The sequence below is a fragment of the Pagrus major genome, chromosome 24, assembly GCF_040436345.1.
Source record: "Pagrus major chromosome 24, Pma_NU_1.0".
In the NCBI taxonomy this organism is placed as follows: Eukaryota; Metazoa; Chordata; class Actinopteri; order Spariformes; family Sparidae; genus Pagrus; species Pagrus major.
Genome location: NC_133238.1, coordinates 6,177,197 through 6,204,453, shown reverse-complemented (window position 1 = coordinate 6,204,453; position 27,257 = coordinate 6,177,197). Strand labels below are relative to the sequence as shown.

At 41.4% G+C, this 27,257-nt stretch overlaps 1 protein-coding gene across 1 annotated transcript; it reads left to right on the top strand.

Moving 5' to 3' along the window:
* The first annotated feature begins 59 nt into the window (after positions 1-59).
* LOC140992443 (DNA-binding protein SATB2-like) lies at positions 60-25,834 on the top strand. The gene is made up of 10 exons (XM_073462741.1): positions 60-243; positions 5,002-5,187; positions 12,781-12,907; positions 13,209-13,332; positions 14,739-14,841; positions 18,021-18,526; positions 18,636-18,836; positions 20,625-20,777; positions 23,784-23,975; positions 25,214-25,834. The coding sequence occupies exons 1-10, from the start codon at positions 60-62 to the stop codon at positions 25,832-25,834; spliced, it is 2,397 nt and encodes a 798-aa protein (XP_073318842.1).
* The last annotated feature ends 1,423 nt before the right edge of the window (positions 25,835-27,257 follow it).

Below are 27,257 nucleotides of genomic sequence, written 5' to 3'. Positions count from 1 at the left end.
TCTGTTTTCTCCCAGCTTCACCCACTGTGCTGGGTGCTCTTCCTGGAGTTTTCGGGGGTATGGAGCAGCGCAGAGGTGCAGGCGGGGGAAGAGAGAGCCCAAGCCTCTGGGACAGTGCCAGTCCAGAGAAGAGAGGGGAGAGTCCCGCCTCCAGTGGCCCGCCGCCTTGCAAGTTAAGCCGCATGGAAGTCAACGGCAGCCCAGCGGCTCTGCGAACCAGGCAGAATGGCACACGAGTTGGAGGTGGGCCATTAGCACACACAAGTACTGCTTTGATACAGAAGTGAAATACTGATGCTTTGGGTTCCCAACCCATAAAATACTGACGCTTTGGGATTGTAGATCGGGCTGTCCACCATCCCGAAACGCCAGTATTTGACAAGTTGGGAATGACACTAAAAAATCAACTTTTCTTTCAAATAGGACCTTTAACCAATACATTAGATATGCAATTTTAGTGGATCTCCGTGCCAAGAACAGTTACAAAAATAATCCACTTTATTCAACATTGTCACAACAGTACACAATTCTAACTAGCAGTGACAATGATAAAAAAAAAAAACAACAATTTTAGCTCCAACAAATCAAATCAATATATTCATGTGCAAGTTCATGAGATGACACAAATGTTGTTTTTTCTGTCTTGTTAAAAAAAATGTACCATCACAATTTCCTTGAGCCCAGAGTGAGTCTTCATATTTCATACTTGTCTGACCAACAGTGACATGCAACAGAGAAAATTGTCAGCTTCATGCTGAGAAGGTAGAAGGAGAAAATGGTTGGCATTTAGGCTTGATTAGGGACTTATCATAATTGGTTATTAAAATTGTTGTTGGGGAGAGGAGAGGAGAATCATAGTGTACCAATGGTCTCCAAGATGAATAAACTTTTTTGTTGTTGGTACATTCTCCATAAGATTTGGCATGTAGTTACATATATATGTGAATGACAGTAGGCCATAGACTTCATGCAGAGTAAAAAGAACATGTTTGTGTTTTGTCATATAATGTACAGATCATACAGCCTCTTGAGCTTGAGAGGAACAGTACATTCTCTCCCTGTCACTCTCTTTTCTCCATACAATTACTCACATGACTATGCGCCATTGTTTTTCTGGGTCACTCTGGGTCACAATTACATTATAAAAAGATAAATGGCTCACACCTGTTAATGATTGATAAAACAGGGCTCCAGACTGTGACCATTTAGTCTCATTTTGGGATGTTTTTTGATGACTATTTTGGTGACAATGCGACTTAATTTTACAAAAGGCTAAACCTACTGCAACGTTGTTAAATATGAGTGCTGACACAAGTGAGTTATAGTGAGTTAAGCTTATATTACACCTTGTGTTCCTTGGCTGTATATAGCGGTTGTCAAGAAGCGAACCCCAGATGTGGGTTTTTTGTTTTATTGTCCCAAAACATAACCAGACCTTACACACACTCATGCGTTGTCACGTTTCAAAACATAATTAATTTGAACAACATGCACAATGAACAAACAACACACAGCATATCACTGTTTAGCTAGGTTAAATGAAAGGAAATGACAACTTTCAACGCTGCCAACTCTCATGGATGGCCATGAGACTCACGCAACTAGTACTTTTGACAAGCCACACGTCTATTTTCTGTCACGTGACTAGGTCACTGACAGTGCACAGACAGACAAGACAGAGCAGCACAGTGCACCGCGAGTCATTCCGATCAACAGTGGAAATGTAACAAATATCCACAAATGTATTTTACAGTCATTTAATCCCATTCATGCTGTAATCTCAGTCATCATATCTTCAATATTCCCAACAACATGTTTTTAGGTTAGCATGTCTATGGAATATTATGAATGTAATTGTAACTCAATACTGAAATAGTTAGAAATAGTAAAGCAATAGTAATATAATTTTATATTTTTGGTGATATATTAACGTGATTAAGGGTTGCCAACACACTCTCATCTGCCTCAAGTCAATCTCTCAAATCCCATGCCAAATAAGTAGCATCAAAGCCACTACTGTATTCTCAAAGGAGCCACACACTTTTAACCCATCGGCCAAGCTTGGAGGATAACAGATAACTTACAGATTCAACTATAGTTATATGTCATTGTTCAATTTCAGATACAAGTAAATTTTTTAGCTTAGCTTATGCACAAAATGTATTTGTTTGTCAAATAATGTTTGGCTAACAGTGTGGCTAAAGGACTCCAAAAAATATGAAATATCATGGAAATGCCAAAATACACTAAAACTTTACACACAATATCTGATAAAATGTTAGCATAATGTGTTAGCATAGGGCACCAAAATAAAGTCAACCTAGGCCAAATGGGTAATGTTGATGTCACACACACAAACACACACACACTCATACACCACACATTTTGCATTGGTACAGTATCACAGAGTAGCATGTACACTAACAACCGACCACTCACGCACAGATGCCTATTATTCTCTCATGCAGTTGAAAACATCATCATGCATCATCACACAAACATTGTAAGAGTACACACACACACACACAAACACACACACACACACACACACACAGTTATTTGGCTGGGTTGCCTCCCTCCACCCCTGCACTGAGTGGTTGGCTTATTGGCTGATAGCGTGCCTGATGCTGCTGTGGTTTGGCTCTGGCTGATCTGTCGCTTCAGTAGAATTGATAGCTTGTTCATTAACAGTTCCCGTGGGACTAAGCAGTGGACTAGATGGGTGTGAATGGTTCCAGGCTTGGAGGAGGTTCTTGCCCAATATGAGTGTAGACCAACAAACAGCAAGCTGCTGGAATTATGGCATTGCTCCTGAGTGTGAAATTATATAGATATTATGTCCAACAGCGGCTAAAAGCCCCAAAGAGCTCTGGAAGTCTTAATCCTTGTGGGTTTTAATATGTGGTGCAAACACAAATTCAATTGTGCAATCTTACATGGACTTCCATTTACACTGACAGCTGCCCAAAATGTTGCAGAGAGACCACCAAGAAGGCAGCTACACTGTAGCAACACTGAAACACTGGAGTCCCTGTAACACAGATCCTATTCACAATGCTGAAACATGGATGAAAAGGAGGCCAAAAAAATCTTCCAACAAAGTTCCTTCTCCAAGATTTGTTGTCAAAATTAAGAATTAATGTAATATTCATTAAGCAATACAAGATTTTTTAATGCCTTTTTCTGTTTGCAGTACCCTAAGATACATACACCGAAAGAAAACTAAAATAAAATGGGCAATAAACAACTTTTTTGCTTGTACTTATCACTCTCAAGTAAATACTGATTACACAGTGTAATGGCTGTAAAAATGACACCATCCACATATAGATTGGTTTCCTATAAACTTCTCACCACTTTTGCTGTTCAATTTTTCCTTCAAAAAGGGACAGTCCTATTATGGGGTCCTCAACTCAGAGAGAATCAACACTCAAATACACGGTGAAACTGAAACGTGTGCTTTTTACTTTGTACTTGTTCTTACCTGTTGGCAAAATGTACGTTCACCGAGCACCATTTTCCCACATAAAACTTAGCCTTGCACATGACCACATACTACTTACATTTATAACTAACCTTCAGTGATTGAATAAGCAAAAAGATGTTTTATGTTTTGCCTAAAAAGATCCGTCTTCAAGTTGGCTAAAATTGATCTTAAAAAGGTCTTGAAAAGCATCAAGTTTCTGATATCAGTGATACCAGATAGCACCATTTTACATTTATGTACATTGCTGTTTAACGTAAAAGACCTCATAAATTCTGCTCTTATTGTTTTTGTGCTGTGATGCCGTGTAGATGTGCCAAATTAAGGTTGCATTACCTCATGATATGATATACCACCATGGATACAAATGAAAGCAGACACAATGTGTTCTGTAACATGAATATGAATTGATGAACTGGCATGCACTCAGTGTATTCTAAAATTACAGGAAGATTGCTCAATAGAAGTGTGTGGGTGTGTTTGTGCACTACATGTTGTCTTGCCATGGCACAGCTGCCTCTGCAGAGAAGTACGATGTGACCCTGGCCTCTCATGCAGAGTAGTTTCCAGCAATTAGCAACGATCAAAAATGCATTAACATACTATAATGCTTTATTGCATCTAACTTTGTATATAAAAGCATAGTTGGGAAAAAAGTGCTGTTTGAAATTGAAATTACAAAATATTTTATGTATTTATTGTAAATGAGCTCTGCGGCCCACCTGCAGTCCCTCACGGCCCACCAGTGGGTTGCGGCCCACACTTTGGGAATTATGGATGTATTATTTTGTTTTGGACTAAATATTTTATGGGTTTTGATCTACTGGGCCTTTGTGGAATAAAACACCGTTTGAGTTGGACTTTTTCTGACTTTTATAGACCAGAAGAGGAAACAGATGCTTCATCTGTGAGTTGCTAAACTAGAGGCTGGCGAGCCATAACTTAATATCCAGATGTCTGGTGACTAAAGTCTTTCATCCTGTTTAAAGATAAAGTTAAGTTGATGTAAAATGTGATGGGTGAGCCTCATTTTACTGGTCGAAAGCATGGTGTTGTTTTCTTCCTCTTGGAGACTGTCCGGACTGTGTGCTGCCTCACTCTACTCTACTGCTTCCACCGTAGGTTGTTCTGTTGTGTGCCTCTTCTTGTCAACAACTGGAATTGTGTCTCTTCATTATAACCACACATAAAATCAGGTAGCTCTTTTTACTTGTCAAGCATATTGTTTATCATTTCCTCCTTATATTCGCACGTGCTTATGCATGTTATATTCGGTCATGGACAGTGAAATATTTGCTGTCTGTAATATCCGACCTAAATAATAAAGGCTATAATTAAGAGAGGCTATGTAGAGCATCCTGATAGTGTAGGTTTGATCACCATCCAATATAGTGAGCATTTTCTACCAATTGCCGACGGCAACATGACATGACTATACTCCAAGGACCTGGAAAGACGCTAATTCCAATGGGGCTCAACTCTCTTTTCCTATAAATCTCTCTGTGTTTGTCCACCAGGTCTGATGATCCCGGTCTACTGTGTGGTGGAGCATGAAGATGTTGGCACAATTGCTGACTGTGAGGGCCACGGCAACCGTCATGCTGAGTTTGTGTTGGTTCGTAAAGATGTCCTCTTCACACAGCTGGTAGAGACGGCACTGGTTGCTCTGGGATACTCCCACAGCTCAGCTGTACAGGCAAGTGGTAAGTAGGCTCTGGGTGTGTGCAGGTGTGTGTTCACACAAGTCTTTATCACTTTTTTGTTCATCTGAGATTCTTTTTGATTGAAACCTTTGCAACCAAGTGGACTGTACCCAAAAATGAAATGAAACTTAATTAGATGGTTAATGTCTGGATCTGCAGGAAACAGTACGATTTAGTCCTGTTATGACCCCTGGGGCCTCATTTATAAAGTTTGTGTGTGCACAAAAAGAGCTTGAAATGTGTGTACACCACTTCCATGCAAAAGTTGTGATCTATAAAAACAAACTTGACGGCAGAATGTGCGCACCTGTAAGTACAGTCTGACCCATGCATAGGAACATTTTGGAGGCAAGGGGAATTGACAACACAGATGGGGAGGTGGTGAATGAAGCCAGATTGTAAAATGAAGCCTCTCACGTATTTTATCCACTTAATATCGAACGCTTATCATAGATCCACATTATGATTATTCACTTTCATCATTATTATTTATTAGCATAAATTGTCTTCTCTAGAACATCACCAGGTACAGCTGCACATTAGGACTGGGTATTTGCAAGGACTTCACAATATGATACGCATCACCATACATGGGGCACGATACGATTATATCTTGATTATATATTAATACATCACATCACATTATATTGATAATTCAGTGGTCAAATTGAGTGAAAACTATTTCATTCAAAATTTCCTTTCCTTTTGGTTTTGGCATATTTGCACAGTTGCACATTGTGTCACCGAAAAACACTGATGTAGCTGCCATAACAATTTAAGTGCACTCTTGCACTTTAACTGGACACACTGAAACTGAATACATAAAAAGAAAGTGCATTAAGTATTCTTACCGTGTACCTGAACACACTGTAAACATCATATAATCACTGTCTGAGGAGTGAACACAGTTAACTAAAATAACGTTAAAAAAATAGTGCATATGCACAAGTACTCCTTATTGTAACTATAGTGTTAACCATATGCCTGAAGCTCAGCGGCAGAGCAGAACGGGACAGCAGCTGGGCATGTTATTTAGCATGGTTAAATGCTCCAGAGGGAACGCAACAGACATTTCTCTGTGTAGCGTGATGTTTGATGATCGTGATGATCACTTGTGATCACTCGGTTTGGTCTTGTGCCCCAGTTTAAAACACACAGTAATGAACTGCCTGGTATCCTGGGTATTTACTGTTATATTTAATCTGTCGATGAGGACAAATGATCACAAGCAGGACCAGCATGCTAGTAGCATTACAACATAGCGGCTTGGGTTTTCGGCAAACTTGGCCACATCTCCGCACCTTGGCCATATACTCCTAAGTCTTGTGTGGGAGAATACTGCTACACTGTTTTGCTGTGAGGCTCCAGAAATGTTTTGTGGACTGCAAACTTCAACTTTCCCAGAGGTCACAGATATTGAACTACAAATGTATTCTAAGTGCTGTATCGTAGGCAACTGCACGTGTTTTCGTTTCTTGAAGACGTTTCACCTCTCACCCAATAGGTTTCTTCAGTTCTAACTAGCTGGAACTAAAAGCCTGCAACTCAGGTGAAATGTCTTCAAGTCCAGTTTCCTACGATACAGCACTTAAAATTACCATGACCTGGATGACTGAGAACCTTCACCAAAAACCACAAATTAAACACAAATTAAAAATATTATTATTTATCCTCAGTTGTTGGGGAAAAAACATCAGTTTTTCACTTCTGGGAAATATTTTCCATTATTACAGGCTAATGGGAAAATCTTTCAATCGTTCTTACCACTTTGTTTAGTAATTGATTTCCAGCAGTAGATGAATAAAGCATAACTGGTTTCAGATGGGCTGGGTTTGCCACACGGATACAATGAGTACCAAAGAGTTCAAGACGATCACATTAAAGGTATTTACCAAGGAGGTATTTTAAAGATAAATCCCTCTGCTTTCTCCAATACTCATCTTATGATTCGACTCATTACACCCACCTGGCAGCATGGAGGTTAAACCAAACACTAAGTCTATATCTGTGTGTCTTAGACCGGCAACAACATTTTTTCTCATAATTTTGGGATCAAAACAAGTATGCGGAGAACGTTCAGTCAACCATGAAACAAAAGCATTCACACACACACACACACACACACACACACACACACACACACACACACACACACTGAGAGAGAGAGAGAGAGAGACTAGGGCAGTTTGACATTCCTGGTGTATCCCGTAAACACAGGGCAATGTAACCATGTAGCCGACGCCCTGCGACCCCCCTCGCCTCTCCCAAATGGCTAGGTTTTGTTCTGAGAAATAAGCCTTTTCTTTTCAAATAAATAATTTTTGGCTGGAGTCATGCATTTTTTCCCCCAGTGTGGTTACAACCAAAATTATACAGAGACTCTTCTATTTTCTTCAGCGTTTGAATTGCATCTTGTATAACTCTGCTGGACGAGTACTTTTAACTCTTAACTGGCATAGGGATTTTTCTTAAATTAACTTGCACATTATGGCTTTTTTACTTATGGTCCTTTTTTCTGAAGCTTGCATTTATATATGTGTGTGTATGTATGTATGTATATCTCTCTCTGGGGGAAATTGACTGGGAACCAGCTGGAAGTCGGCTGGCAGTGGGAGGAGGGGGAGGAAAATGAGGGAATAGGACAATGTGTGAGACAGACAGAAAGGTGCATGTGTCTGTAAGAGACTGACAGAGAGAGAGAGTTTAAACCTGAAACAGATCAAGGTTTGACTTTGTTAACTAGCTGTGAATGATTGATACCCTGCTCTACCACCGAGCTACCGCCACCACGTTAGAGCCACAACAGTGTCTTAGTAATTTGATCCCATCCACTGTTGGAGTGATACAAAATATTACATGTAAAGCCCCAGAAGATATTTATTATGGCTTTAGTTACTCACACAGCAGGTCTGGCTCATAAACTGCTCTGTTCCAGCAGTTTATGAGCTGTAGCTTGGCTTTTCAGCCCTTCTCCCAGACCTCTGCTGCTCCTCTCAGGATCAATCATCCTATAGCCGCTCTTCACTGCAATTGTAGTGTCTCTGGGCTCATGAGGTAGAGCAGACAGGCCGGATGGCTGTGCAGCCGCAGGGCAGCCCACCCCTGCCATCTGGCCTGTCGACTGCAGTGGCAGAGAAACTGGCTCATGATCCACTTCACTGCCTCTGCCACTATTTGAGGGAAATAGAGAACAAAAATTAAATTAAACCATTTTTATAATTTCACTCATCCCTTTTGACCATGAAAAAGAAAAATGCGTTGTTCTACATTTTTATTTTTTGTATTTTAAAATGAAAAGCGAAAAACACTTTTTTTTGTTTCTTAACACCCGTTTCTGAAAAGAAAATTGAATGACCCAAAGATACACTGACCCTCTGAAATCATCTCATCTGCACTGACAAAATGACGACAAGCATGTCTGAAAATTCCAATCTGTAACCAGTTGTTGACAAGTATTAACCATCGTATAAAGCAGCAGGGTGCACAATACCTAATGTTAATTAATTATGATAAATATTGTTCTGTCAATCAGGAGAACATTGACCTCCCAATGTTTACTCAGTACATCAAATTGAATGCTGCTCTAGTTCACAGCCTGCTTTGCTCTCTAACTTTTGGCTGATTTTACATTCCTTACATACATTTATCAACTGCAGAGTCCCAAGAGAACAGCTTTTATTATTTTGCCCCTATCACCACTATCCTCGTGCAATGAACACACACGATTAAGGCTGGCAGCCAAGGCTAGGTTGGACCTGTGTTTGATTTAGCAGATCCTAATGCGATCAAGCCTGTTTAGATTTGCACTTCCAGTCATGGTTGCAGGAATGCCAGGGATACATCCCATTTCACCTAAATTGCATCCATGTTTTCCTCAGTTGCGTCTTTTCCTTTTGTCTTTGTCCCTCCCACCAAGGATTTGTGGAGAGGCACAAGGAAACCATGATAGTGGAGAGGAAACAAGGAAACATGTTTCAAGAGAAATGAGAGTTACTCTCCTCTAAAGTTCCTTTTATAGCTTTATCGACAGGATAGTTCAGACAGGTGACAGGAAATAGGATGAGAGAAAGGGGGAATGACATACAGCAAAGGGCCACAGGTCGGACTCAAACCATAGGCTGCTGCGGCGAGGACTCCGTACATGGGATGTGCACTCTACCGACTGAGCTAACGGGTTGCCGCAATGTCTGTTTCTGATGACGCCTGACAGCTGATCACAGTTGAATCAGCTGTCAATTTGGCTTTAACAACTGGAGAGACTTTTGATGAATTTAGTCTGCATGCAGCCCCTTGCCAAAAATGCATGTAGGGAATATAACATTATCTATATATATATTTTTTTTAATAATAACATAGAACTAAGATTTAAAGATTTAAATAATCAATAAAGTTAAATTGATGTACCTCATGCGTAACTGCAAACAGGTCTCTTAATAGAGAGATGCCCTTATATTGTTTCTGCTGCTGGTAGTGCAGGTGAGGTAGTGTTTTCCTAATTATTGAGATGTATAATTTCACCTACCAGCAACCTATCTGATATTAATCACAATGTTTATTTTTATGACCTGGTACTCCCATCCATGGACTTTCCGCAGTGTCCAGGAATTTAATTGTGATCTGCTACCATGGTAGAAACAAACATGTGTGACATTTACATGATTAAGGTTATTGGAAATAAAGTTTAGGCCTACACTTGGAAATTAAAGACTAAATTAGACTATAATTAACTTGGATTTAAAATAAAGATATTTCTTGTGCAGATATCCTCACAACTCTGCAATATTTCACCTGCTGTCTGTGCCTGTGATTATAAACAATCCTGTGATTTTTACCACTTTAAATATATTTAAAGCGAATGGCAAATAGTTTTACTGGATGATAACTTTTTATTTCAAAAGCTTATCTCTGGAGAAACTGTAAAAGCTGTGATCTGCATCAGCTTTTCTGACTGGTTTTGCGGTTTGTGCGAGTTCTGTTCCTATTTCATTCTCGCAATTTGAATCACTCATTGGACATATATGTCAGGATATGATGCACCTGCTGACATCCTGAGTATTAATTTCCATGCAAATGAAGCTTCTGTTAATTTGTTCTACGTTTTTTTTTGTGAACCTACAACCTTAAACTGTTCCTGTGATTTTTTCTCTGTTACCTGTTTAACAAGCACTTGCACATGAAGTGTGCATGACTAACCCAGACTGTTCCAGTCGAGCTGCTCAGTAGCCAGCAGATTAGACTTTGGTTTACTGTGGTTTAACTGGGCAGCTTCCAGGTGTGAATGTGAAAGAAAAAGACAGCATCGCTCTCAGTGAAGTCCCTGAATGCACAGCAAACTGTGCATTTAATTTAGTTTGTTCTCCATGTTTTGGGGCAAGTAAAATTAAAATAAAAATGTTCCCATACTGTTCTCTGTAGTTACAGAGAAAGAGGCCGCTTATTTCTCCCCTTGTTACATTTAGTTACATTGTACCTACAGGATATGCAGGATGTAATCTAAAGTACTCTTAGTTCTCCCATTGTTAGGTTTAGTTACATGGTAACTAAAGGATATTCTGGCTACAATCTAAAGCACCATTACCAAAGTTATTTAAGAATGTGGTAATTTATGTTATCATCATTCTGTACTCTGTAATAATGGCATAGGAATCAGTTGTAACACTTCGCTATGGGTTGGCTGGGCTACCATACTGGACTGACCGTCCTGCTTACATTGATTTGGACCATCCGCCTGCTCCTGTATAACAAAAGAGGCTACAGTTAAATTAATAAACTATGTGCACATCAAAATAATGTATGCCTCTACAATGCTTATAAATATAAATATTTGAAATCAGTAGTTAGAGTAAAAGCAAACACTAAAAAAATGAGTGAGTAAAATGTATTTCCAGTGAAGCAAAACTGTATGTTTTCACTACATGTCTCACCCTTCAGAGGAGCTGGGGTCTCTCCTAGTCAGCTGCAGCGGGTTATTAAATATGTAAATGAGGGAAATCTCCAACAGATTAGTAACAGCTGTTTTTGGCAACCAGAACCAAAAACCACATGAACATGTTGGCACTGGTCTGTTCTTACATTTTCATTTTAAAACAGATTAAATTACTTTTTAACGGACTAGCTTTACCAAGAGAAGCATCACAGCACCCCCACCTGCACAAAAGCTGTCTGATTTTGCAGCTACACAGCTCATGCGTCTTTTGACTGTCATGAATTATAGTCCTCCCTGCTACAACAGAACTTTGATGACATTTAAGGTTGGTGATAACCCAGAAATTTAGTCTTAATGGTAATGCTTTTGTGCTGGAGAGTTGGACAGAAAGCACAGACCCCAAGAGGAAGAGGAGGAGGAGGCGTATGGTCCAAATCAGTAGCAGCAGGTCAGTCAATCCAGTGTGGGAGCCGAGCTGACCCTCGGCGGTGCTGGAAACAGAAGGCGGCAGGTTCACAGCAAGGTTATTTTTAAGGCGTCAACATCACTAATGCTACAGAATACGACAGGGATGTGCAATTGGCCTGCATATCCTGTAGTTACCATGTAACTAAATGTAACAAGGGGGGACTTACTTGCTCTTTCGCTGTCCTGCTTGTCGAACAAGATTGCCAGTGAGAAGACTTACATGAAACTTCAGAACTGTCAACATGTGGTGACACTGAAACACGAGTGACATATGGGATGTCACTCGTGGGGTGGGTGGCCATAAATGAGCATCCAGTAATGAAGTTTGCCGAAGTGAGTGTCTAAGTTCTTCCTTTAAACGTCCAGATACCCAGTAGTTAAAATCTAACTACAGAGTAAATTCTCTTTAAATTCATCCCAAACATCCAGATTATTGCTTAGTAGACATACATATCCTGTAATTATAGAATATGTACCCAGTAAAATCCCAAATTGTTACCCCCTTATTTTCACATCTATTTCCTCAGAATAAATTATTTGTAAAATCCTGAAAGGTTACCTCTTTATTTTCACATCTTGTCCCTCAGTATCTACAGTATCTAGTATGTGTACTGGTACTACTGTACCTGTACACCAATAGTACAAAAGATTACACTGTAATCCATGTGATGTAAAGTGTTACTGGTTACACATTTTAACTCGATGGGGAATCAGAAAACAAACATAAAATAAATATAAAACTTGATGTTATCTGTCTTCACTCTGGTATAAGACTATCGTCACAGCCGGCTCAAAACCATGGGAGATGATACAAGAAGTTAAAACAAGGAAATCCTAATTTATTTGAACTAACTAACCAATAAGAGCTTTTGGATGGCCTGCAAGATGGCATACAAGAACGGCATTCGGTTCAAGCAAGGATCAAGGAGCGAGGAAATGTAAAATAAGGGAAATGGGATGTACCCCAGGAGGTTCAGGATGATGCTCCAAGACCAGGAGAGCTCCCCAACACACAACACATACAACACAACAGGAACAGGTTCGGTTGACATGGATTTGAATAACAAAAAACAAGAACGTGAAAAATCGATTTCTATCAACCAATGCAATAGTCTCACTTTTAAGTCAAGACCTTTAAACAGAAAGTGAACAAACGCTTCAATTGTGTATTTGTTGTCCTCTGGTTGTTTTTACCCCAGGAATCATTAAAGTGGGCCGGTGGAACCCGATGCCAATCCATTACCTAACAGACGCTCCAGAGGCAACAGTGGCTGACATGCTACTGGACGTTTACCACATGGTTACACTGCGGATCCTGCTGCACAGGTCACCCGTGTGTGTGTTGCACGTTTATTAGCTTCATTTGACATTTAATAAGTTCAAATGATATGGGATCAGCCAAGCTGCTAGTTGTTACTTTTAATATCATTTAGAGTCATGATCATTTCTTTTGTGTCCATGCTAAACCCCAAAAGCCCCTGGTTTTGTGAATGCATGGTTTTGCTATTTTTATTCTTGAAGATTTGTCAGGGGCTTTTCATTTTCAATATGCAGCCTCCTACAACTCTGCTCAAGTGAATTAAAGTATGATTCAGTGTCTAATGACTACGTTTTTTCACATGTGCAGCTTTGCGCAGCTTGAGGAGCTGCCGTCAAAGCGGTGGACCCACAGCACAGTGAGGGACGCCCTCAAAGAGCTGCTACGAGAGACCAACCAGAGCATGCTGGCCAAGGACTGTCCTCTCTCCCAGGTAATTACAGCACTACAGCACAGAGTTTCCACTCCATACACCTGTTGGAAATACCTTACCTGTCTGAAAGGTCCTCTCCTGGAAGTATCCTGCCACCAGTCAGGCTATGTGTGTCAGGTTTTGTTTCTAAATTATTTTGACAGGAATATGGAGACTTTTAAGCTCTCTGAAAAAGGCTGCAAAGAGCAATCATGTTAGGTTACTATGTTATCCCCAAAGGGAAACTCTTTCTGGTGGAATTCATTTATCTGGCCTGAAAATACAAAACAGGATAAAAACACGACACTTCAACAAACAGCAAATTTACACTATTTTTTTTCACAGTATTGCACAGATCCTTCAAACAAAAGAATAAGAAACACAAGACTTCACCAGTCGTAATTAACAGTGACAACACAAGTTTGCATAATGAAATAGTGCTGCATAAATTACAGAGCATACACAGTTATTTATATACAAATGAAGCTCTAGCAAAAGTTCAGACAGGAAGACTACTCTTTAGCATCCTCAGTCCTGGTATTTTTCATACCATCCTTTCATTCATTCCTCTCACTCATAATTGCCTGTCATTATTTGGGGCCGTCATTTGATATCAGTTGCTCACATCAGCTAGACACATCTATCCAATAGCACGGCAACACACCATATACCGTCATATCACTGCTGTCTTTTTAAATATGACTGTCTTCTGCCTCTAGTTCATTCACTTCAGGCAATGGATGACCTCTTTTCTATTAAGTATGTGTTAGCCAAGATCCTGCAAAGTATTTTCTCTAGACACATGTGGTTTCACTATCAGTTCGCCACACACTTAGCGCACTTGTAATACCTCTTTAGCTCACTCACTCACACACACGCACAAAAGTATGGATACCATCTCATGGGAAAGGATGCAGACACGCGCACCACAATTATCCTGCTCACACACACCCTGCAGTCATTAGATGAGTGTGTCATTTGGACTTGTGATTTACACACAGGACTTAGTCAAGATGTAATTAGTGATTGGGGAAGTGTGTGGGTGGTGTGTGTTTGCAGCCTGACTCATGTGAGTTTTAATCTTCAGTGTTTCCCATGTTGAGTTATCACCACTTATTTAGAGTCTTTCCACCTCCTGCTCTTTAGAGGTGGCCATAGTACACGTTGGGAAAGTCCCATGACTAAAAAGGCTTTTCATAAACTGACTCTTGAATTTGAAAGTTGAGTTTTTAAGATTAAAATCTAAAGTCAGAATTCTGAGATTAAAAATGCTGACTTCATTCTCAAACTATCTAATTATTAATACAATAAGGTGGTTCACAGATCTTTATGTACGCTACAACATCACCTTTTGTCCAATTGTATTATTTGCCCTGTTCTCTTTTTAAATGTATAATTTCTCAAACTTTTTCTTTTTTTTCTGTCAGAGTATGATCTCATCAATAGTGAATAGTTCCGACTACGCCAACGTTTCCGTCTTAAAATGCCAGGAGTTTGGACGCTGGTACAAGAGGTACAAGCGCATCAAAGGTAACTCTTACACCTCACTCGTACATTTTCCTGAATTGAATCAGTAATACTTTCCCTTTTCTTAAGACTACCATTGAGCATGTATTCACGGATTGGTCGGTCACCCTCTGCCTGGACAGATCATTCGAGAATAAAGTAGTATGCACAGATTAATCAGACCACAGTTTGACTCGGTATCTGCAGGTTGTGTGATCAGAAGGGCCCAGACACACCATGCAAACAAACCACAAGACTCAGGACTGCAGATAGACAAACCGTTGTAATGATAAAGCAGTGTTTTTAAACGCTACTCGCGCTTATACAGCTGCCTCTAATTGAGAACATATCTGATGAGAAGTTGCAGAGATGGAAAAAAGTGATGGATACCACAGATTCGGGGTCATGGGGCATTCCCTTTCTTTTCTCATCTCCCGTCTGGTGAACTTGTTGGTTTACCTCAACAGCCAAATTTAAGTGATTTCTCTCACCGATGGGCTCTGCTGCCGAGTCAGCATGCTCAGTTGGCCAAAAAGCTGCTGACAAGGGCTGACTAGTGCCACTGATGAGGGACACATTGCAAAAACTGGGGCCACAGACGCTCATTGATGGCCCTAACAGTCACCTCCATTGTATTCAGCTGGAAACAAAAATATCCAAACGTGACTGATATCTCAAAACCTCAAGGCTATCTAGAGCTAAACTATTTGTTTCTGGCTTGGAGTGAGAAGTCGAAAAATAATTGATGACCACATCTCAGACACACGCACACAGGGACGATAAACTGTTTGATGTAATCAGACTTTTGTGCTGCATGTAAACCCCATTAATCACAGAAATCTGGCATGTAAACACAGCTTTGTCACAGGTGCTACTTCACTTTGGTGATTGCTTTATGTTGTTCAGTGTCTGTGAGTTGACCCTATTGTATTCCAAAGGAATATTATTTTTTTTATATTCTTTTTCTCATGATACTTGTTAAACTCTGTGTGAATTTACATCTGATATAGGTGTCAGGCACAGGTGAGGCAAGCTGGCAGCCTGTTTCACCTTCTACTATGAAATTTGGTAGGCATATGTAACAAAAGTGTCTCATGGGTCGATGCTCTATGGTAAACAGGAAGTCTGCCATTTTGATTTTTTTCTGAAATTTGGTGAAATTCCCACGTCCCGTACTTTAACAACCTTCTCCTAAGGGATTAACGTGATTGACCTCGAGCTTGGTGAGTGCGATCTAAAGACCTTTGCTATGCTAAAGTGCAAAGCTTTTGAGTTTTCGTCATAGCGTGTGGCTAAACCCCTCGACGCGTTTTGTGTTCCACTATAAAGAAGTAAATGTTTGTAACTCAACTATACATTGTCCAGTCTGCCCGAGGCCGAGTCCCAGCCTGAGGACATGTGCATGCCAATAAGTGGTCATCGTCGTTGCGCTGCCGTTAATTTGGATGCTTCCTCATGAAACAGGAAGTTGTTGTAAGTCAGATATACATTACCCAATCTGCCCCAAACTTTGCATGTATGACAAAAGTCCCAGCCTGAGGACATCTACCGGACAAGATTCATTCATAGTCAGTCTCCAATGCTCAGTGCTGCTTGCAGCTTTATTTATTAAATTCTCCTTCCTTAAAAGTTAACACTTTTAGTGATCAACTCTCCTGCTCCTCGACTGTCAGCTGTTCAGCTGTTTATACATTATTTACCACATGTTGTTTTCAGAACTCTTAAAGGTGACTACTGTCAGAGCTGTCAGACATGTCCTGCTAACCATAACTCTACTTAATGTGACTAACCTACCTGGCTGCCTTTTGATTTTGTGACTAAGTTTTTCCATTCTTCTGTTCAGCCCCTGTACGAGCATGTGTCCGCCTGTACGTGTCTAATCTGCTGCATGAGACGTCTGTCTGTGACAGCTCTCAGTAGGAAAGAACTGTCACACGTGGTTTGCATTAATGTCACCCTTAATACACATGGCAAAACTAAATGCTCTTAACTCCTAATGGAAAACAGCAGCAAACCCCCAACACACACTCACAAACCACCAAATCCAGAAATGAGAGCTCTTCTTACTCTAATCAGACACACACTGGCAAGGCATGTGATTCTCAACCAAACCCAGTAGAAGCATAATAAGGAGCAGATTTCTGTGGAGACTCGAGAGAGGCAGGTTGTTAAATGCAGTGATAATGGGGAAACAATCTTCAGTTATCTGAGAACATGTTTCCTAATTTTTCTACACATCCTTAGTGATGCTCTGTTCTTAACTCATATACATTGATAAATGTTGATGAAGGTTCTCAGTCATCCAGGTCATGGTAATTCTAAGTGCTGTATCATAGGCAACTGGACATTTCACCTCCAAGAGGCTTCTTCAGTTCTAACTAACTGGAGGGGAGTTGCAGGCTTTTAAACTCTGTGTGGGAGTGTCCTTACAGAGTCGTTAAGGACACGTGTGAGCTCTGAGTTTCAGAGTCGTTAGGGCCACTTGTGGGTCGTTGACCCAACCGGCCTTCAGGTGGGTTGCTAGGGCTAGGTGAGCCCAGGTGTGAATGGTTGTTAAGCTGTCTGGGGAGTGAACTCAGTACTGCATTGTAGGTGGGCGATAAGTAATGTTGTAGGCCACCTCCTCTGATCAAAGACGGTCGTTCCAGATTGACATAGATGGTGATGACCCCCAGCTTGTGCTCCAGAGGGTTATGAGTCGAACAGCAAGTATTGATCTGTGTGTGTAGTTTTTCTGCACACCTAAATGTTGAGGCTTCTGTCTTCTTACAAAAACAACATGTTTTGTGCCCTTTATACTGTATACAGAGGGAGTTGACACTCTTCAATTGGGCCTTCCATGTTGCACTGCATAGTTTGTCCAGTAGCCCATAACAGGCAAACCCAACACTGGCCCTTGGAAGGGGTCCTGTGCATTTTTTTTGTTTTTTAAGGCAGCCGTGGTAGGAGAGCGTGATACGTGGGTTGCTGAGTTGGTTGCAATCTACAACCTCACTGCTGGATGCCACTAAATCATACACACTGGTCCTTTAAAAATAACTGAAGCTTTAATGTTAAGGTTAGCTTTAGTTTAATTTGTGTTGAGGTTTAGGATTCAGATTTGGGTTTGGAAACAAATGTAGACAATGGAGATCTTTATTAACACAAACCTGTGTGTGTGTGTGTGTGTGTGTGTGTGCGTGTGTGTGTGTGTGTTGACACAGTGGAGAGGGATTTGGACAAGAGCATCCTCAGCCAGCCTCCTCCCTCTTTCTTATCCTCTCCTACCCATTTGGGCTCCTTAGGCAGCCCTCGAGCTCTGTCCGTCAAGAGTGTCCTTGGGGACAAGGAGACCTCAACCCAGCCTCACCCTGCCAGCCAGCACCATCCAAGCCCTCCACTTCGTCCCCAGGCTCCACCTCTCCAGGGCCACAGCGGACTATCCCCTCAGCTTGTGCATCACCAGCTTGCCATGGCCCACCTCATTAACCAGCAGCTAGCCGTCGGCCGCCTCCTCGCCCACCAGCACCCACAGAGAATCAACCACCAGTTCCTCAACCACCTGCCCACCTCACTGACCTTCAAGGGCTCCAGGGCCACTTCCGAGCCCAGCCTCAACTGCTCAGGGGCCGAAGTCTCCTTCGACATTTACCAGCAAGTCAGGAACGAGCTGAAGAGGGCCGGCATTTCCCAGGCCGTGTTTGCCCGTGTGGCTTTTAATCGCACACAGGTAAACTAAAATACAAGAATCTGACAATTAACCAGATATGATGCAATAATATTCACCCCTTGTGAGTAATCGTGTGTGTGTGTGTGTGTGTGTGTTTGTGTGGTTGCAGGGGTTGCTGTCAGAGATCCTCCGTAAGGAGGAGGATCCACGCTCGGCCTCCCAGTCACTGCTGGTCAACCTGAAGGCCATGCAAAACTTCCTCAACCTGTCAGAGGCCAAGCGAGACCATATCTACCAGGAGGAGAGAGAGAGGAGCTCTATCACCAACCACAACCTCATCTCCAACACTAACACACACAGACACACACAGGTACACACACACACATACACAATTATACCGTTTAATATCAGCTCTGCAAGTGGACATTGAGATAAATATAAACATAATAGTTCAAAAAACTGAGATTCTTTTGTAGTGCAATGCACACAGTTTCACTGACACAAACATTAACACAATCACAGATAGACGTATAAATAAGAACTGCCTTTGGAGTATAGAAAATAGCATACAAATGAGTTTTATTTCATGCAGTATGAAATAAGTGTCCACCATCTCCCACCCAAGCTCTCCCAAAAAAACAACATATTGTACATGCAAATTAGATACAAATAAAAGAAAACTGTGTTTCTAACCTTAACCCAAACAAATTAACCAACAAAGAGTGAGGGAACAACACAGGCTTAAATACACAGGGAGAAGTTAACTAATGAGATACAGGTGTACACAGAAAAAAGGCAGGAAAACAGACAAAGAAAGGGAAGTGGGAAGTGAAACATGAACTATGAGGATCTAAACTAAAAAACAAAACAGTAAATAACCAAAAAACAAATTTTAAAACCATGACAGTACCCCGTCCCAAGGAATGGCTCCAAGACGTCCCTTGAAAAACAAGTCCAAGCAGGCCTGTGGGTACCAATGAGGACACCAAGGGCGTGTCCTCTGTAATTTTTTCTGGGTCTTTATTAGAAATCTTAACATGTATATGTCCTCAAATATTAAAGTGGACAATTGCTAGAACTACTTAGCTGTATGGCGTGTTTTAAATAAAGGTTGTCATCTCATCTCACCAGTAGAGTTAAACAGCTCTACATATCCTATATATGTTTATATATATATTTCTCTGCCTCTTCTGCCAACTTACATACAGTTGATAGAGGGTCAAACCATCAGTTAAAACTGTTAAAGTGTGAACAGATGAAGATACAGGCCTGATTAATGGAGAGGTGACGGCTCTGTTCAGAGCCAAAGAAGCTGCGTGTGGTCAGTTGACAAGGAAGACTACAACACCTCTACATCCTCTACAAAGACTCAGCTGTGAAGTCTACTCGGCCTACAGAGGACCAACCACTGTCAGCAGGATTGTTCTCACATCCACTGTGGTTACTGAAAGTGAATATAAGTATAAGTATATAAGATAATATACCTGGCCGTGTACTAAAAACATGAGCCAATCAGGCAGCTCATGTTATTACTGACATTTTTAACATCTCACTCTCAAACAAGACTGTTCCCTCCTGCCTAAAGACAACCATCATCATTCCTGTACCTAAAACGTCTGCTGTGTCTAGTCTTAATGACTACCTCCCTGTGACTCTCACCCCCATCCTGATGAAGTGCTTTGAGAAACTGGTTCTTCAGTATCACTGAGAACCTATCTTGGTCATCACACATCGCCACCTTGGTTAAAAATGCACAGAAAAGGCTCTACTTCCTATGGAACCTTGGGAAGGCTAAATTTCTGAAGAAGATTCTGCGAGAAAAAACGCTGCACATTGGCTGACCACACAACTATATTGTATTTGAAACAACATGTGCATGTACAGTCCTGTCATTCTCCATGTGCCAGGGCACGGCAGAGAGGCTGCACTGCACCTGACCTTCACACTGAAAACACTACTAATTAGGCGACTAGTTACACCACAGGAACAGAAGCAGAAGCAGTAACAAGAAACAAGTTCTGAGCTCACAAATTATTAATCTATATTAATTCAAAATGTGATGTGTGTGACATGCCCTCCAAATATAATTTGACTTTTTTGACAAAAAAATTTACAAATGTACTGTTTTCTCTGTGTCTCTGTGTCCTGCTCTGCGAAGACAAAGTGCATTGTGTCCGGTGCAGAGCTGCCGCTGAAGATGGACTTGCTGGTGAACATCACATCAGGGATCTATGAGGAGATTCAACAGGAGATGAAGAGGGCAAAGGTCTCCCAGGCTCTGTTCGCCAAGGTGGCTGCCAACAAAAGTCAGGTTGGTCACTATAGTAAGACATAATTGTAGACGTGTCAGAGCTCTTGATACAAGAAATAGCAGTTTGCAAAAGCTACATCTGGGCTCAAGACTACAGGAGTTCGAGGCCAATTTAATCCTAGTTCTGAAGAGAAATCGGAGTTTTGGTCAGGTGAGATCAAAAAGTGCAAAAAGTGCAGTGTGAGAATCCTACAGTTCAAAAACATTGGTTGTAAAAAGAGTGCCCCTTTAAACAACAGCTGGTGGCAGCCTAGCAGAGATAACCCAATCTTCACACATACACGCACACACACACAATTGCAGACCCTGAATACTCCCGGAATAAATAGTATGCTAATTTTAGAATTTGAGTATGTGGTATAGGTGAACACAGCAGTAGTTAACTCCAATTCATTTAGTATTTCACATTAACCCTTTGCAAACAGCTGAGAGGAGCATGATTTGAGTTATTGTTTCAACTTTATCAACCAACCAACTTTATCAGCAACACTTTGGTGATCCTAGAACATATTGTCAGTAATTACACAATGATATAAGCCCTGTATGATGGAAAGCACAGCCAAACACAGCCTGGCAGCCGCTCCAAACCTGTACACAACAATCATATACATAAAGTCAAGTCTGAGCTGTTTAAATACTCACTGCTTACAGGACAACAAATCTACAACCAGCGACGGCTACAATCATGAACTAACATCATCTAAGTCAAACGCAGTACAATGAGAACCAACTTAATGATGTTACTCCACTGTTTTTTGTCATGGCAGCAGGGCTGAATGAAGGCAGTTTGTCCGTCTGTTTAACCCTTTGCTTTAGAACAAAGCATCTCATAAAACTAATCGATGTTTCAAAAGATGCACCTTCCTAGAACTTTTGTTTTGTGGTGCTAAATCACATTCACATATTCTAACTGCTCAATACCCAAAGGTGAAAAGGTAGCACACACACAAATCTTTAGGACAAGCTGACTAATATTAAAGGGTAACTTCACCAATTTTACACATTATCACAGTGTGATCACAGGTCTTGGGGAGTACTCCTGCATCTGTGAAAAAAGTAGTATGAAGCCTCTTGTGGCTCTAGAGGAAGCTGCATGAGATAAATTACCTCTATTGATATCACTCAATAGCACTCAAGTTGCATTGTCTACTGGTCTAGCATTGCACTCCTATGACACTACTGGGCTCATTATGGACAGCTGAACAGTAACAAATAAACAAATAATTAGAATTAATACAGCAGAACCAGAGATATCACTTGTTTTATTCCATGCATTCTTCTTTCTTTTCAAAACCTGGCACCTGGATATTCATGCGGTGTGTCAAAAATTGTTTGCCACGCCCTCCTTCTCATCCTCTTGGCACTTGATATTAGTGAGCACCATATGTAACATGAGTGACTTCTTGCCCAAGGGCATAGGTTCCATCCATTGACTGTAAAAATGGTGGACTAAGCCATCATGACGTCACTCATAGCTTTCTGAAGAGCAAAATGAAGCTCAAAGTGGGTGGTACCGGCCGTCACCATCTTGGTAGTACCTGACTTCGCTAATCAGAAAAGGGCAAAGAGGTGGTGGGTCACGGGCATAGACGCGACAGTTCACCTAGTCCCAGAGATGCTCTATGGGGTTCAGGTTGGGTGACATGGCTGAAAATTCCACGTGAGGGACACCAACCTGCTTGAGATGCGTGTTGACCACACAAGCATGGTGTGGGGGTATGTTGTCATCCATGAACATGAAATTTGGGGCATACTGGTGCCACTGGGAGATGATGATGGGCTGAATGACGTCCTGCAGGTGTGACCTTGACTGTTCCATTGACAAACACCAGATCAGTTTTTCTGTCCATCGATATTCCCGCCTACACTGTGCACCACCTCCTCCAGCTCTAGGACTTTGCACCATGTTGACGGCTGTGTAGCGCTCACCCCTACGCCTCAAAATGCGTTGCTGCCAGTCCTTCCGATGCAGGTTGATCCTGCTCTCATCAGTCAACCTCACTTACAACCACTGCTGGATGGGAGACCAGTCGAGAGACCAGTCTGCTAATGACACTCTGAGACACTTGGAGTTCATTAGCAAAATCAATTACATGGATGCAGGCCAAAACCAGGTTGCGCTCCTGCTCAGTCACTTTAAGTTGGTTGACTATGACTATTTCAAATGGCCACAGTGGACACTCACTCATTATCCAGTGCCTTGTATAGCCCCTACATAGCCCCACATTTTTGCTCAAGGACAGCTTCCAGTATATTTGTGTAAGTTTTGAGTTTGACCCCTCATTCAAGTTACAGCCGCACAACTGAGCTGAAGGGGTTCCACAACCAGACAAAACCGTTTTTCATAACTCAGATACACATGACTCCATGAGCAAAACCACTGAAGCAACAGATATACTGTTGGGCAAAATATATAACCCCATAGCCCTAATTTTGAATTATTATTTTTAAAGCTATTTTTTCAGATTTTTCGTAGATATTTGTACTGTGTTGAATACAAGCCGTTCTATCTGTGATACCTAAAGAGTCTGTTTATCATTGGGATTAGGAAATGTTGCCAGTTACAGCTTGAAATGGCTTGGTTTGTTGATGATGTCATCTTGTTCCCTGTGTCTGGACAAAATATTTATGTTAATTCACCTAGTACACTTAGTTCTAATGCTACTAGATGATGATCTCAGACATTAGTTCAGAAAAGTTTTAAATTGTGAAATAGTATCTGTATATTGGGCCAAGCAAGCAAGCTTCTGTTCTGGCATATCCACAAGTCTGTTTCAAAGTCGAATCATCTCACATTCACAGAGGTTCCATCCCATATAATCAGGGATAGCCAACATATGACCCCATAAAGGCTTTTAAAAGTCACACAGTAGTTTTGGTACTGTGTGGCTACCTTTCTGTGCTGCTGCTGGTGCTAATAGGACCCAAGTCTTTTCAGCACAGTAGGTCAAAGCTGTGTCTCATTGGAGAAGAGAATCGACTCTTTCCTCCCTGTCTCTCCTCCAGGGTTGGCTATGTGAGCTACTCAGGTGGAAAGAGAGCCCGAGCCCTGAGAACCGCACACTGTGGGAGAACCTGTGCACCATCAGGAGGTTCCTGGGGCTACCGCAGGCCAACAGAGACCAGGTCTATGAAGAAGAGTCGAGGCAGCAGCATAGTGAAAGGCTTCACACCGTCATGCACATCTCAGACCAGCAGGTACAAACATGCAGCCAGCAGGCAGGGTTTGGTGCGCTTCTGAAATCAGAACATTTCTTTTTCCTCCCACTACAATGGTAGACGTAGTCACAGATCATTATTTTTAGATTTTTAAACAACCACTCAACCACAGTGCAACCATGAGCAAGCAAGAGACACAAATCAAATTGTTTTTATGAATGAGAAAATGTGGAAAACAGAATGCAATTGCTTAGTTTGCTGTTTAGTAAAGTTTTTTGTCTCCCCTCATCTGTCTTATCCAACCCCCCCCCACCCCCACTCCCCCCATAAATGTGTCCCATAAGTAATTGAAAATAGAAGTGGCAAATGACTAGCCCACACATTTCCTGCTAAAACTCCTCCATCCCACCCTTTCCCCACAACCACAATGTTCCCAAGTCTGGCCCTAACCTCAAAATTATTCAGAACATACCCTGTAATTATTGAAGCCGAGAAAAAGGAATTGTCATTATCCTTACTTAGGTCCTTCAATTTTGATGGGCCACAGATTTAGGGTGTTGGATTGCTGTGTTTGGGTGTGCTGACCACCCCGCCCTGTTAATAAACTGTAGCTGTGTGTAGTTTGAGAGTTTAGCATGCATGTAGGCGGTGATGGAGGCTGGTCTGTTATGCTTCTGCTTGTACTACATTTGTCTACATGACACTGCAGAGGGGCACGCAGAGAAGCTGAATGATTCACCCATTCCTGTGGTGATGAGGAAGTTGTGTAATATCAGATAAAACCAATTAACATTTTTTAAAATATGTCACGGAGTATACTTGTCACAAGAGGGTCCACTCAATAACCTTTAAGTATTCCCAAGTAAAGATAAACTGTATGCATCAATCAATCAATCAATCAATCAATCAATCAATCAATCAATCAATCAAACGTTATTTGTATGGTGCCAATTCACAGCAAAGTCATCTCGTGTCACTTTTCAAATTGAGCCGGCCCTAACCCATTTGGTGCCTTGCATCTTAGGCAATTGCTATTGCACACCACTCATGTTCATATACTCACACAGAAACCGCATTACTTTATGTTGAGTACCTTTATTCTAGAAATAAAACAGTAGTAAAGAAACAATGGCATAATAGCTACTCTGCACCAAAGTGCGATGGCCTGCTCAATGCAGCTTTAATTTTGGATTTCACAGTCATTGATGTTTTCAATGATGTCAGTAACATCTTTACACATACTATTCTTTAATTCTTTAATTTCCCCTTCTCATCAGGCAATCCACAGACAGCCCCTGCCACCTCTGACAACTCCATCTCTGATTCATGAAGACCCACAGCCTATCCCAGTGCATGGCTCAGAAGATCGGCCGCAGCGTGGGATGAGCCCTGGCCTTGGAGGGGGAGGACCAAAGAAGGCCCGATCGCGGACGCGGATTTCCCATGAGGCAATGGGAATACTGCAGAGCTTCATTGGTGATGTGGGGCTTTACCCAGACCAGGAGGCCATCCACACCCTGTCAGCCCAGCTGGATCTACCAAAGCCCACCATCGTAAAGTTCTTCCAGAACCAGCGCTACAACGTCAAGCACCACAGCAATGCCAGAGAGCCTGTCCCCATGGAGGACGACCAAGAGAGCTCCTGTCCCAGTGAGGGAGGCATCGGCATGGTGGAAAGTCGAGGGGAGGAGGGTCTCTCTGCATCTGAGGAGTGGAGTGAGGATGGGAGAGGATCAGTGGAGGTGATCAGAACAGAGGAAAGAGATGGAGAAGAAGGTGTGGAAATGGAGATGGAGAAAGACGAAGGGGATGATGGGAAAGCCTCAGGACAAGAAACTTCTTCCCTGTCCCCTAACAGCAGTGTGGACAGCCCCCACTCTGCAGAGCAACAGAGATAACAGCAAAGAAACGAGTCGGAGAGATCCGAGGGAAACATTTATTGGAAGCAAAGGACACCATCAGACACAGAAGCCCACACACAGATAACGTATGAAGAAACACAGACATTTACATCATTATTTTCATCATGTAAGGCTTGACTGAAAATGCATCCGAAGGCACTACCATTAATTTTAGATACTACCAGTGTTATTGGTTTGACTCTGCCCTTAGACGATCTCTGGGAAGCTTTTTAATACTACTTGAAGAAAAAAAAAACATTGTATTAGATTATCTCTATTTCTATTATTTCGATTATTGTTTTGTTTTTTTCAGATTTTCTGATGATCATCACTATACTTCTGAAACACAGAATTCTTTAAGTTGAGTGTCCTATTTTTTAATTTCCCAAAACACTTACCTCTGTAGGCTTTACAGGTTACTGTAGTTCTTAAACTACTCTAGCAGCACCATCCAATTCTTTTGCAGTCCTGTATTACCAAGTACACAACTTCCTACACAGGCATCATCTAAATAATAAGCCAAAAGCTATAAAGTATTTTGACAAGTAGATACTGATCATATGCATGGATGGAGGGGAAGTCAGTCTGCTGCAGGAGTGCTTTGAGAAATTTCAATCAGCTTTTTTGGTACCACAGCCATTTTTTAAGCTAACAAGGGGTTTATGTTTGTTTGTGTACATTTTTGTTTAGTATGTTTACATGTGTTTGATATTCAAATGTGTTCGGCAGTTTTCCTTTAAGGTAGGCTGGTGTTAAGATGGCAATATAGTCCAAATGTAATTGTGTGATTGCGGGCAGCCAGAAGTGTTTTGGCTAATAACTCATGAACCATTTGGAGTAAAAGAAACATTATTTTAGAGTTGGATGAGCCTGAGGCAATTTATATAGGCCACACCCATTTGGACCTGGCAACATTTTCGACAATGTTCGATTTTGTGGTAAACCTGTTCATGACCTCTATTGGCACACGTTATCCAAGCTTCACCAAATTTGGTGCATACCATACCATAACAGATGAGCTAGAAAAAAATGTACGTGCCCGTATTTTGGTTTGACTCACTGTTTGTTTATAATTAGTTATCAAAAGTCTGAGGGCGTGGCCTGATGCACTTGACAGGCCATAACTTTTATATGCTTGCAGCATGGTACCAACAGTGCATCCTCGTGGTATTTAATAAAATGCTGCCATATATCTTTAACACATGATTAAATTAGTACCAATTCTTGGTGGTAACATCAGACATCTATCACCAATGCTCCTGTATAATGTTATATCAAATCTATGGCCAGGGGGCACTACAGTAACAACATAACATGATATTCTTGCATTTCTGTTGCTTTTATGAAGATTAAACTTGGTACATGAGTTCCGCATGAGCAAGTGTGCAACAGGTTAAAATGTAGCACCAACATCGCCACC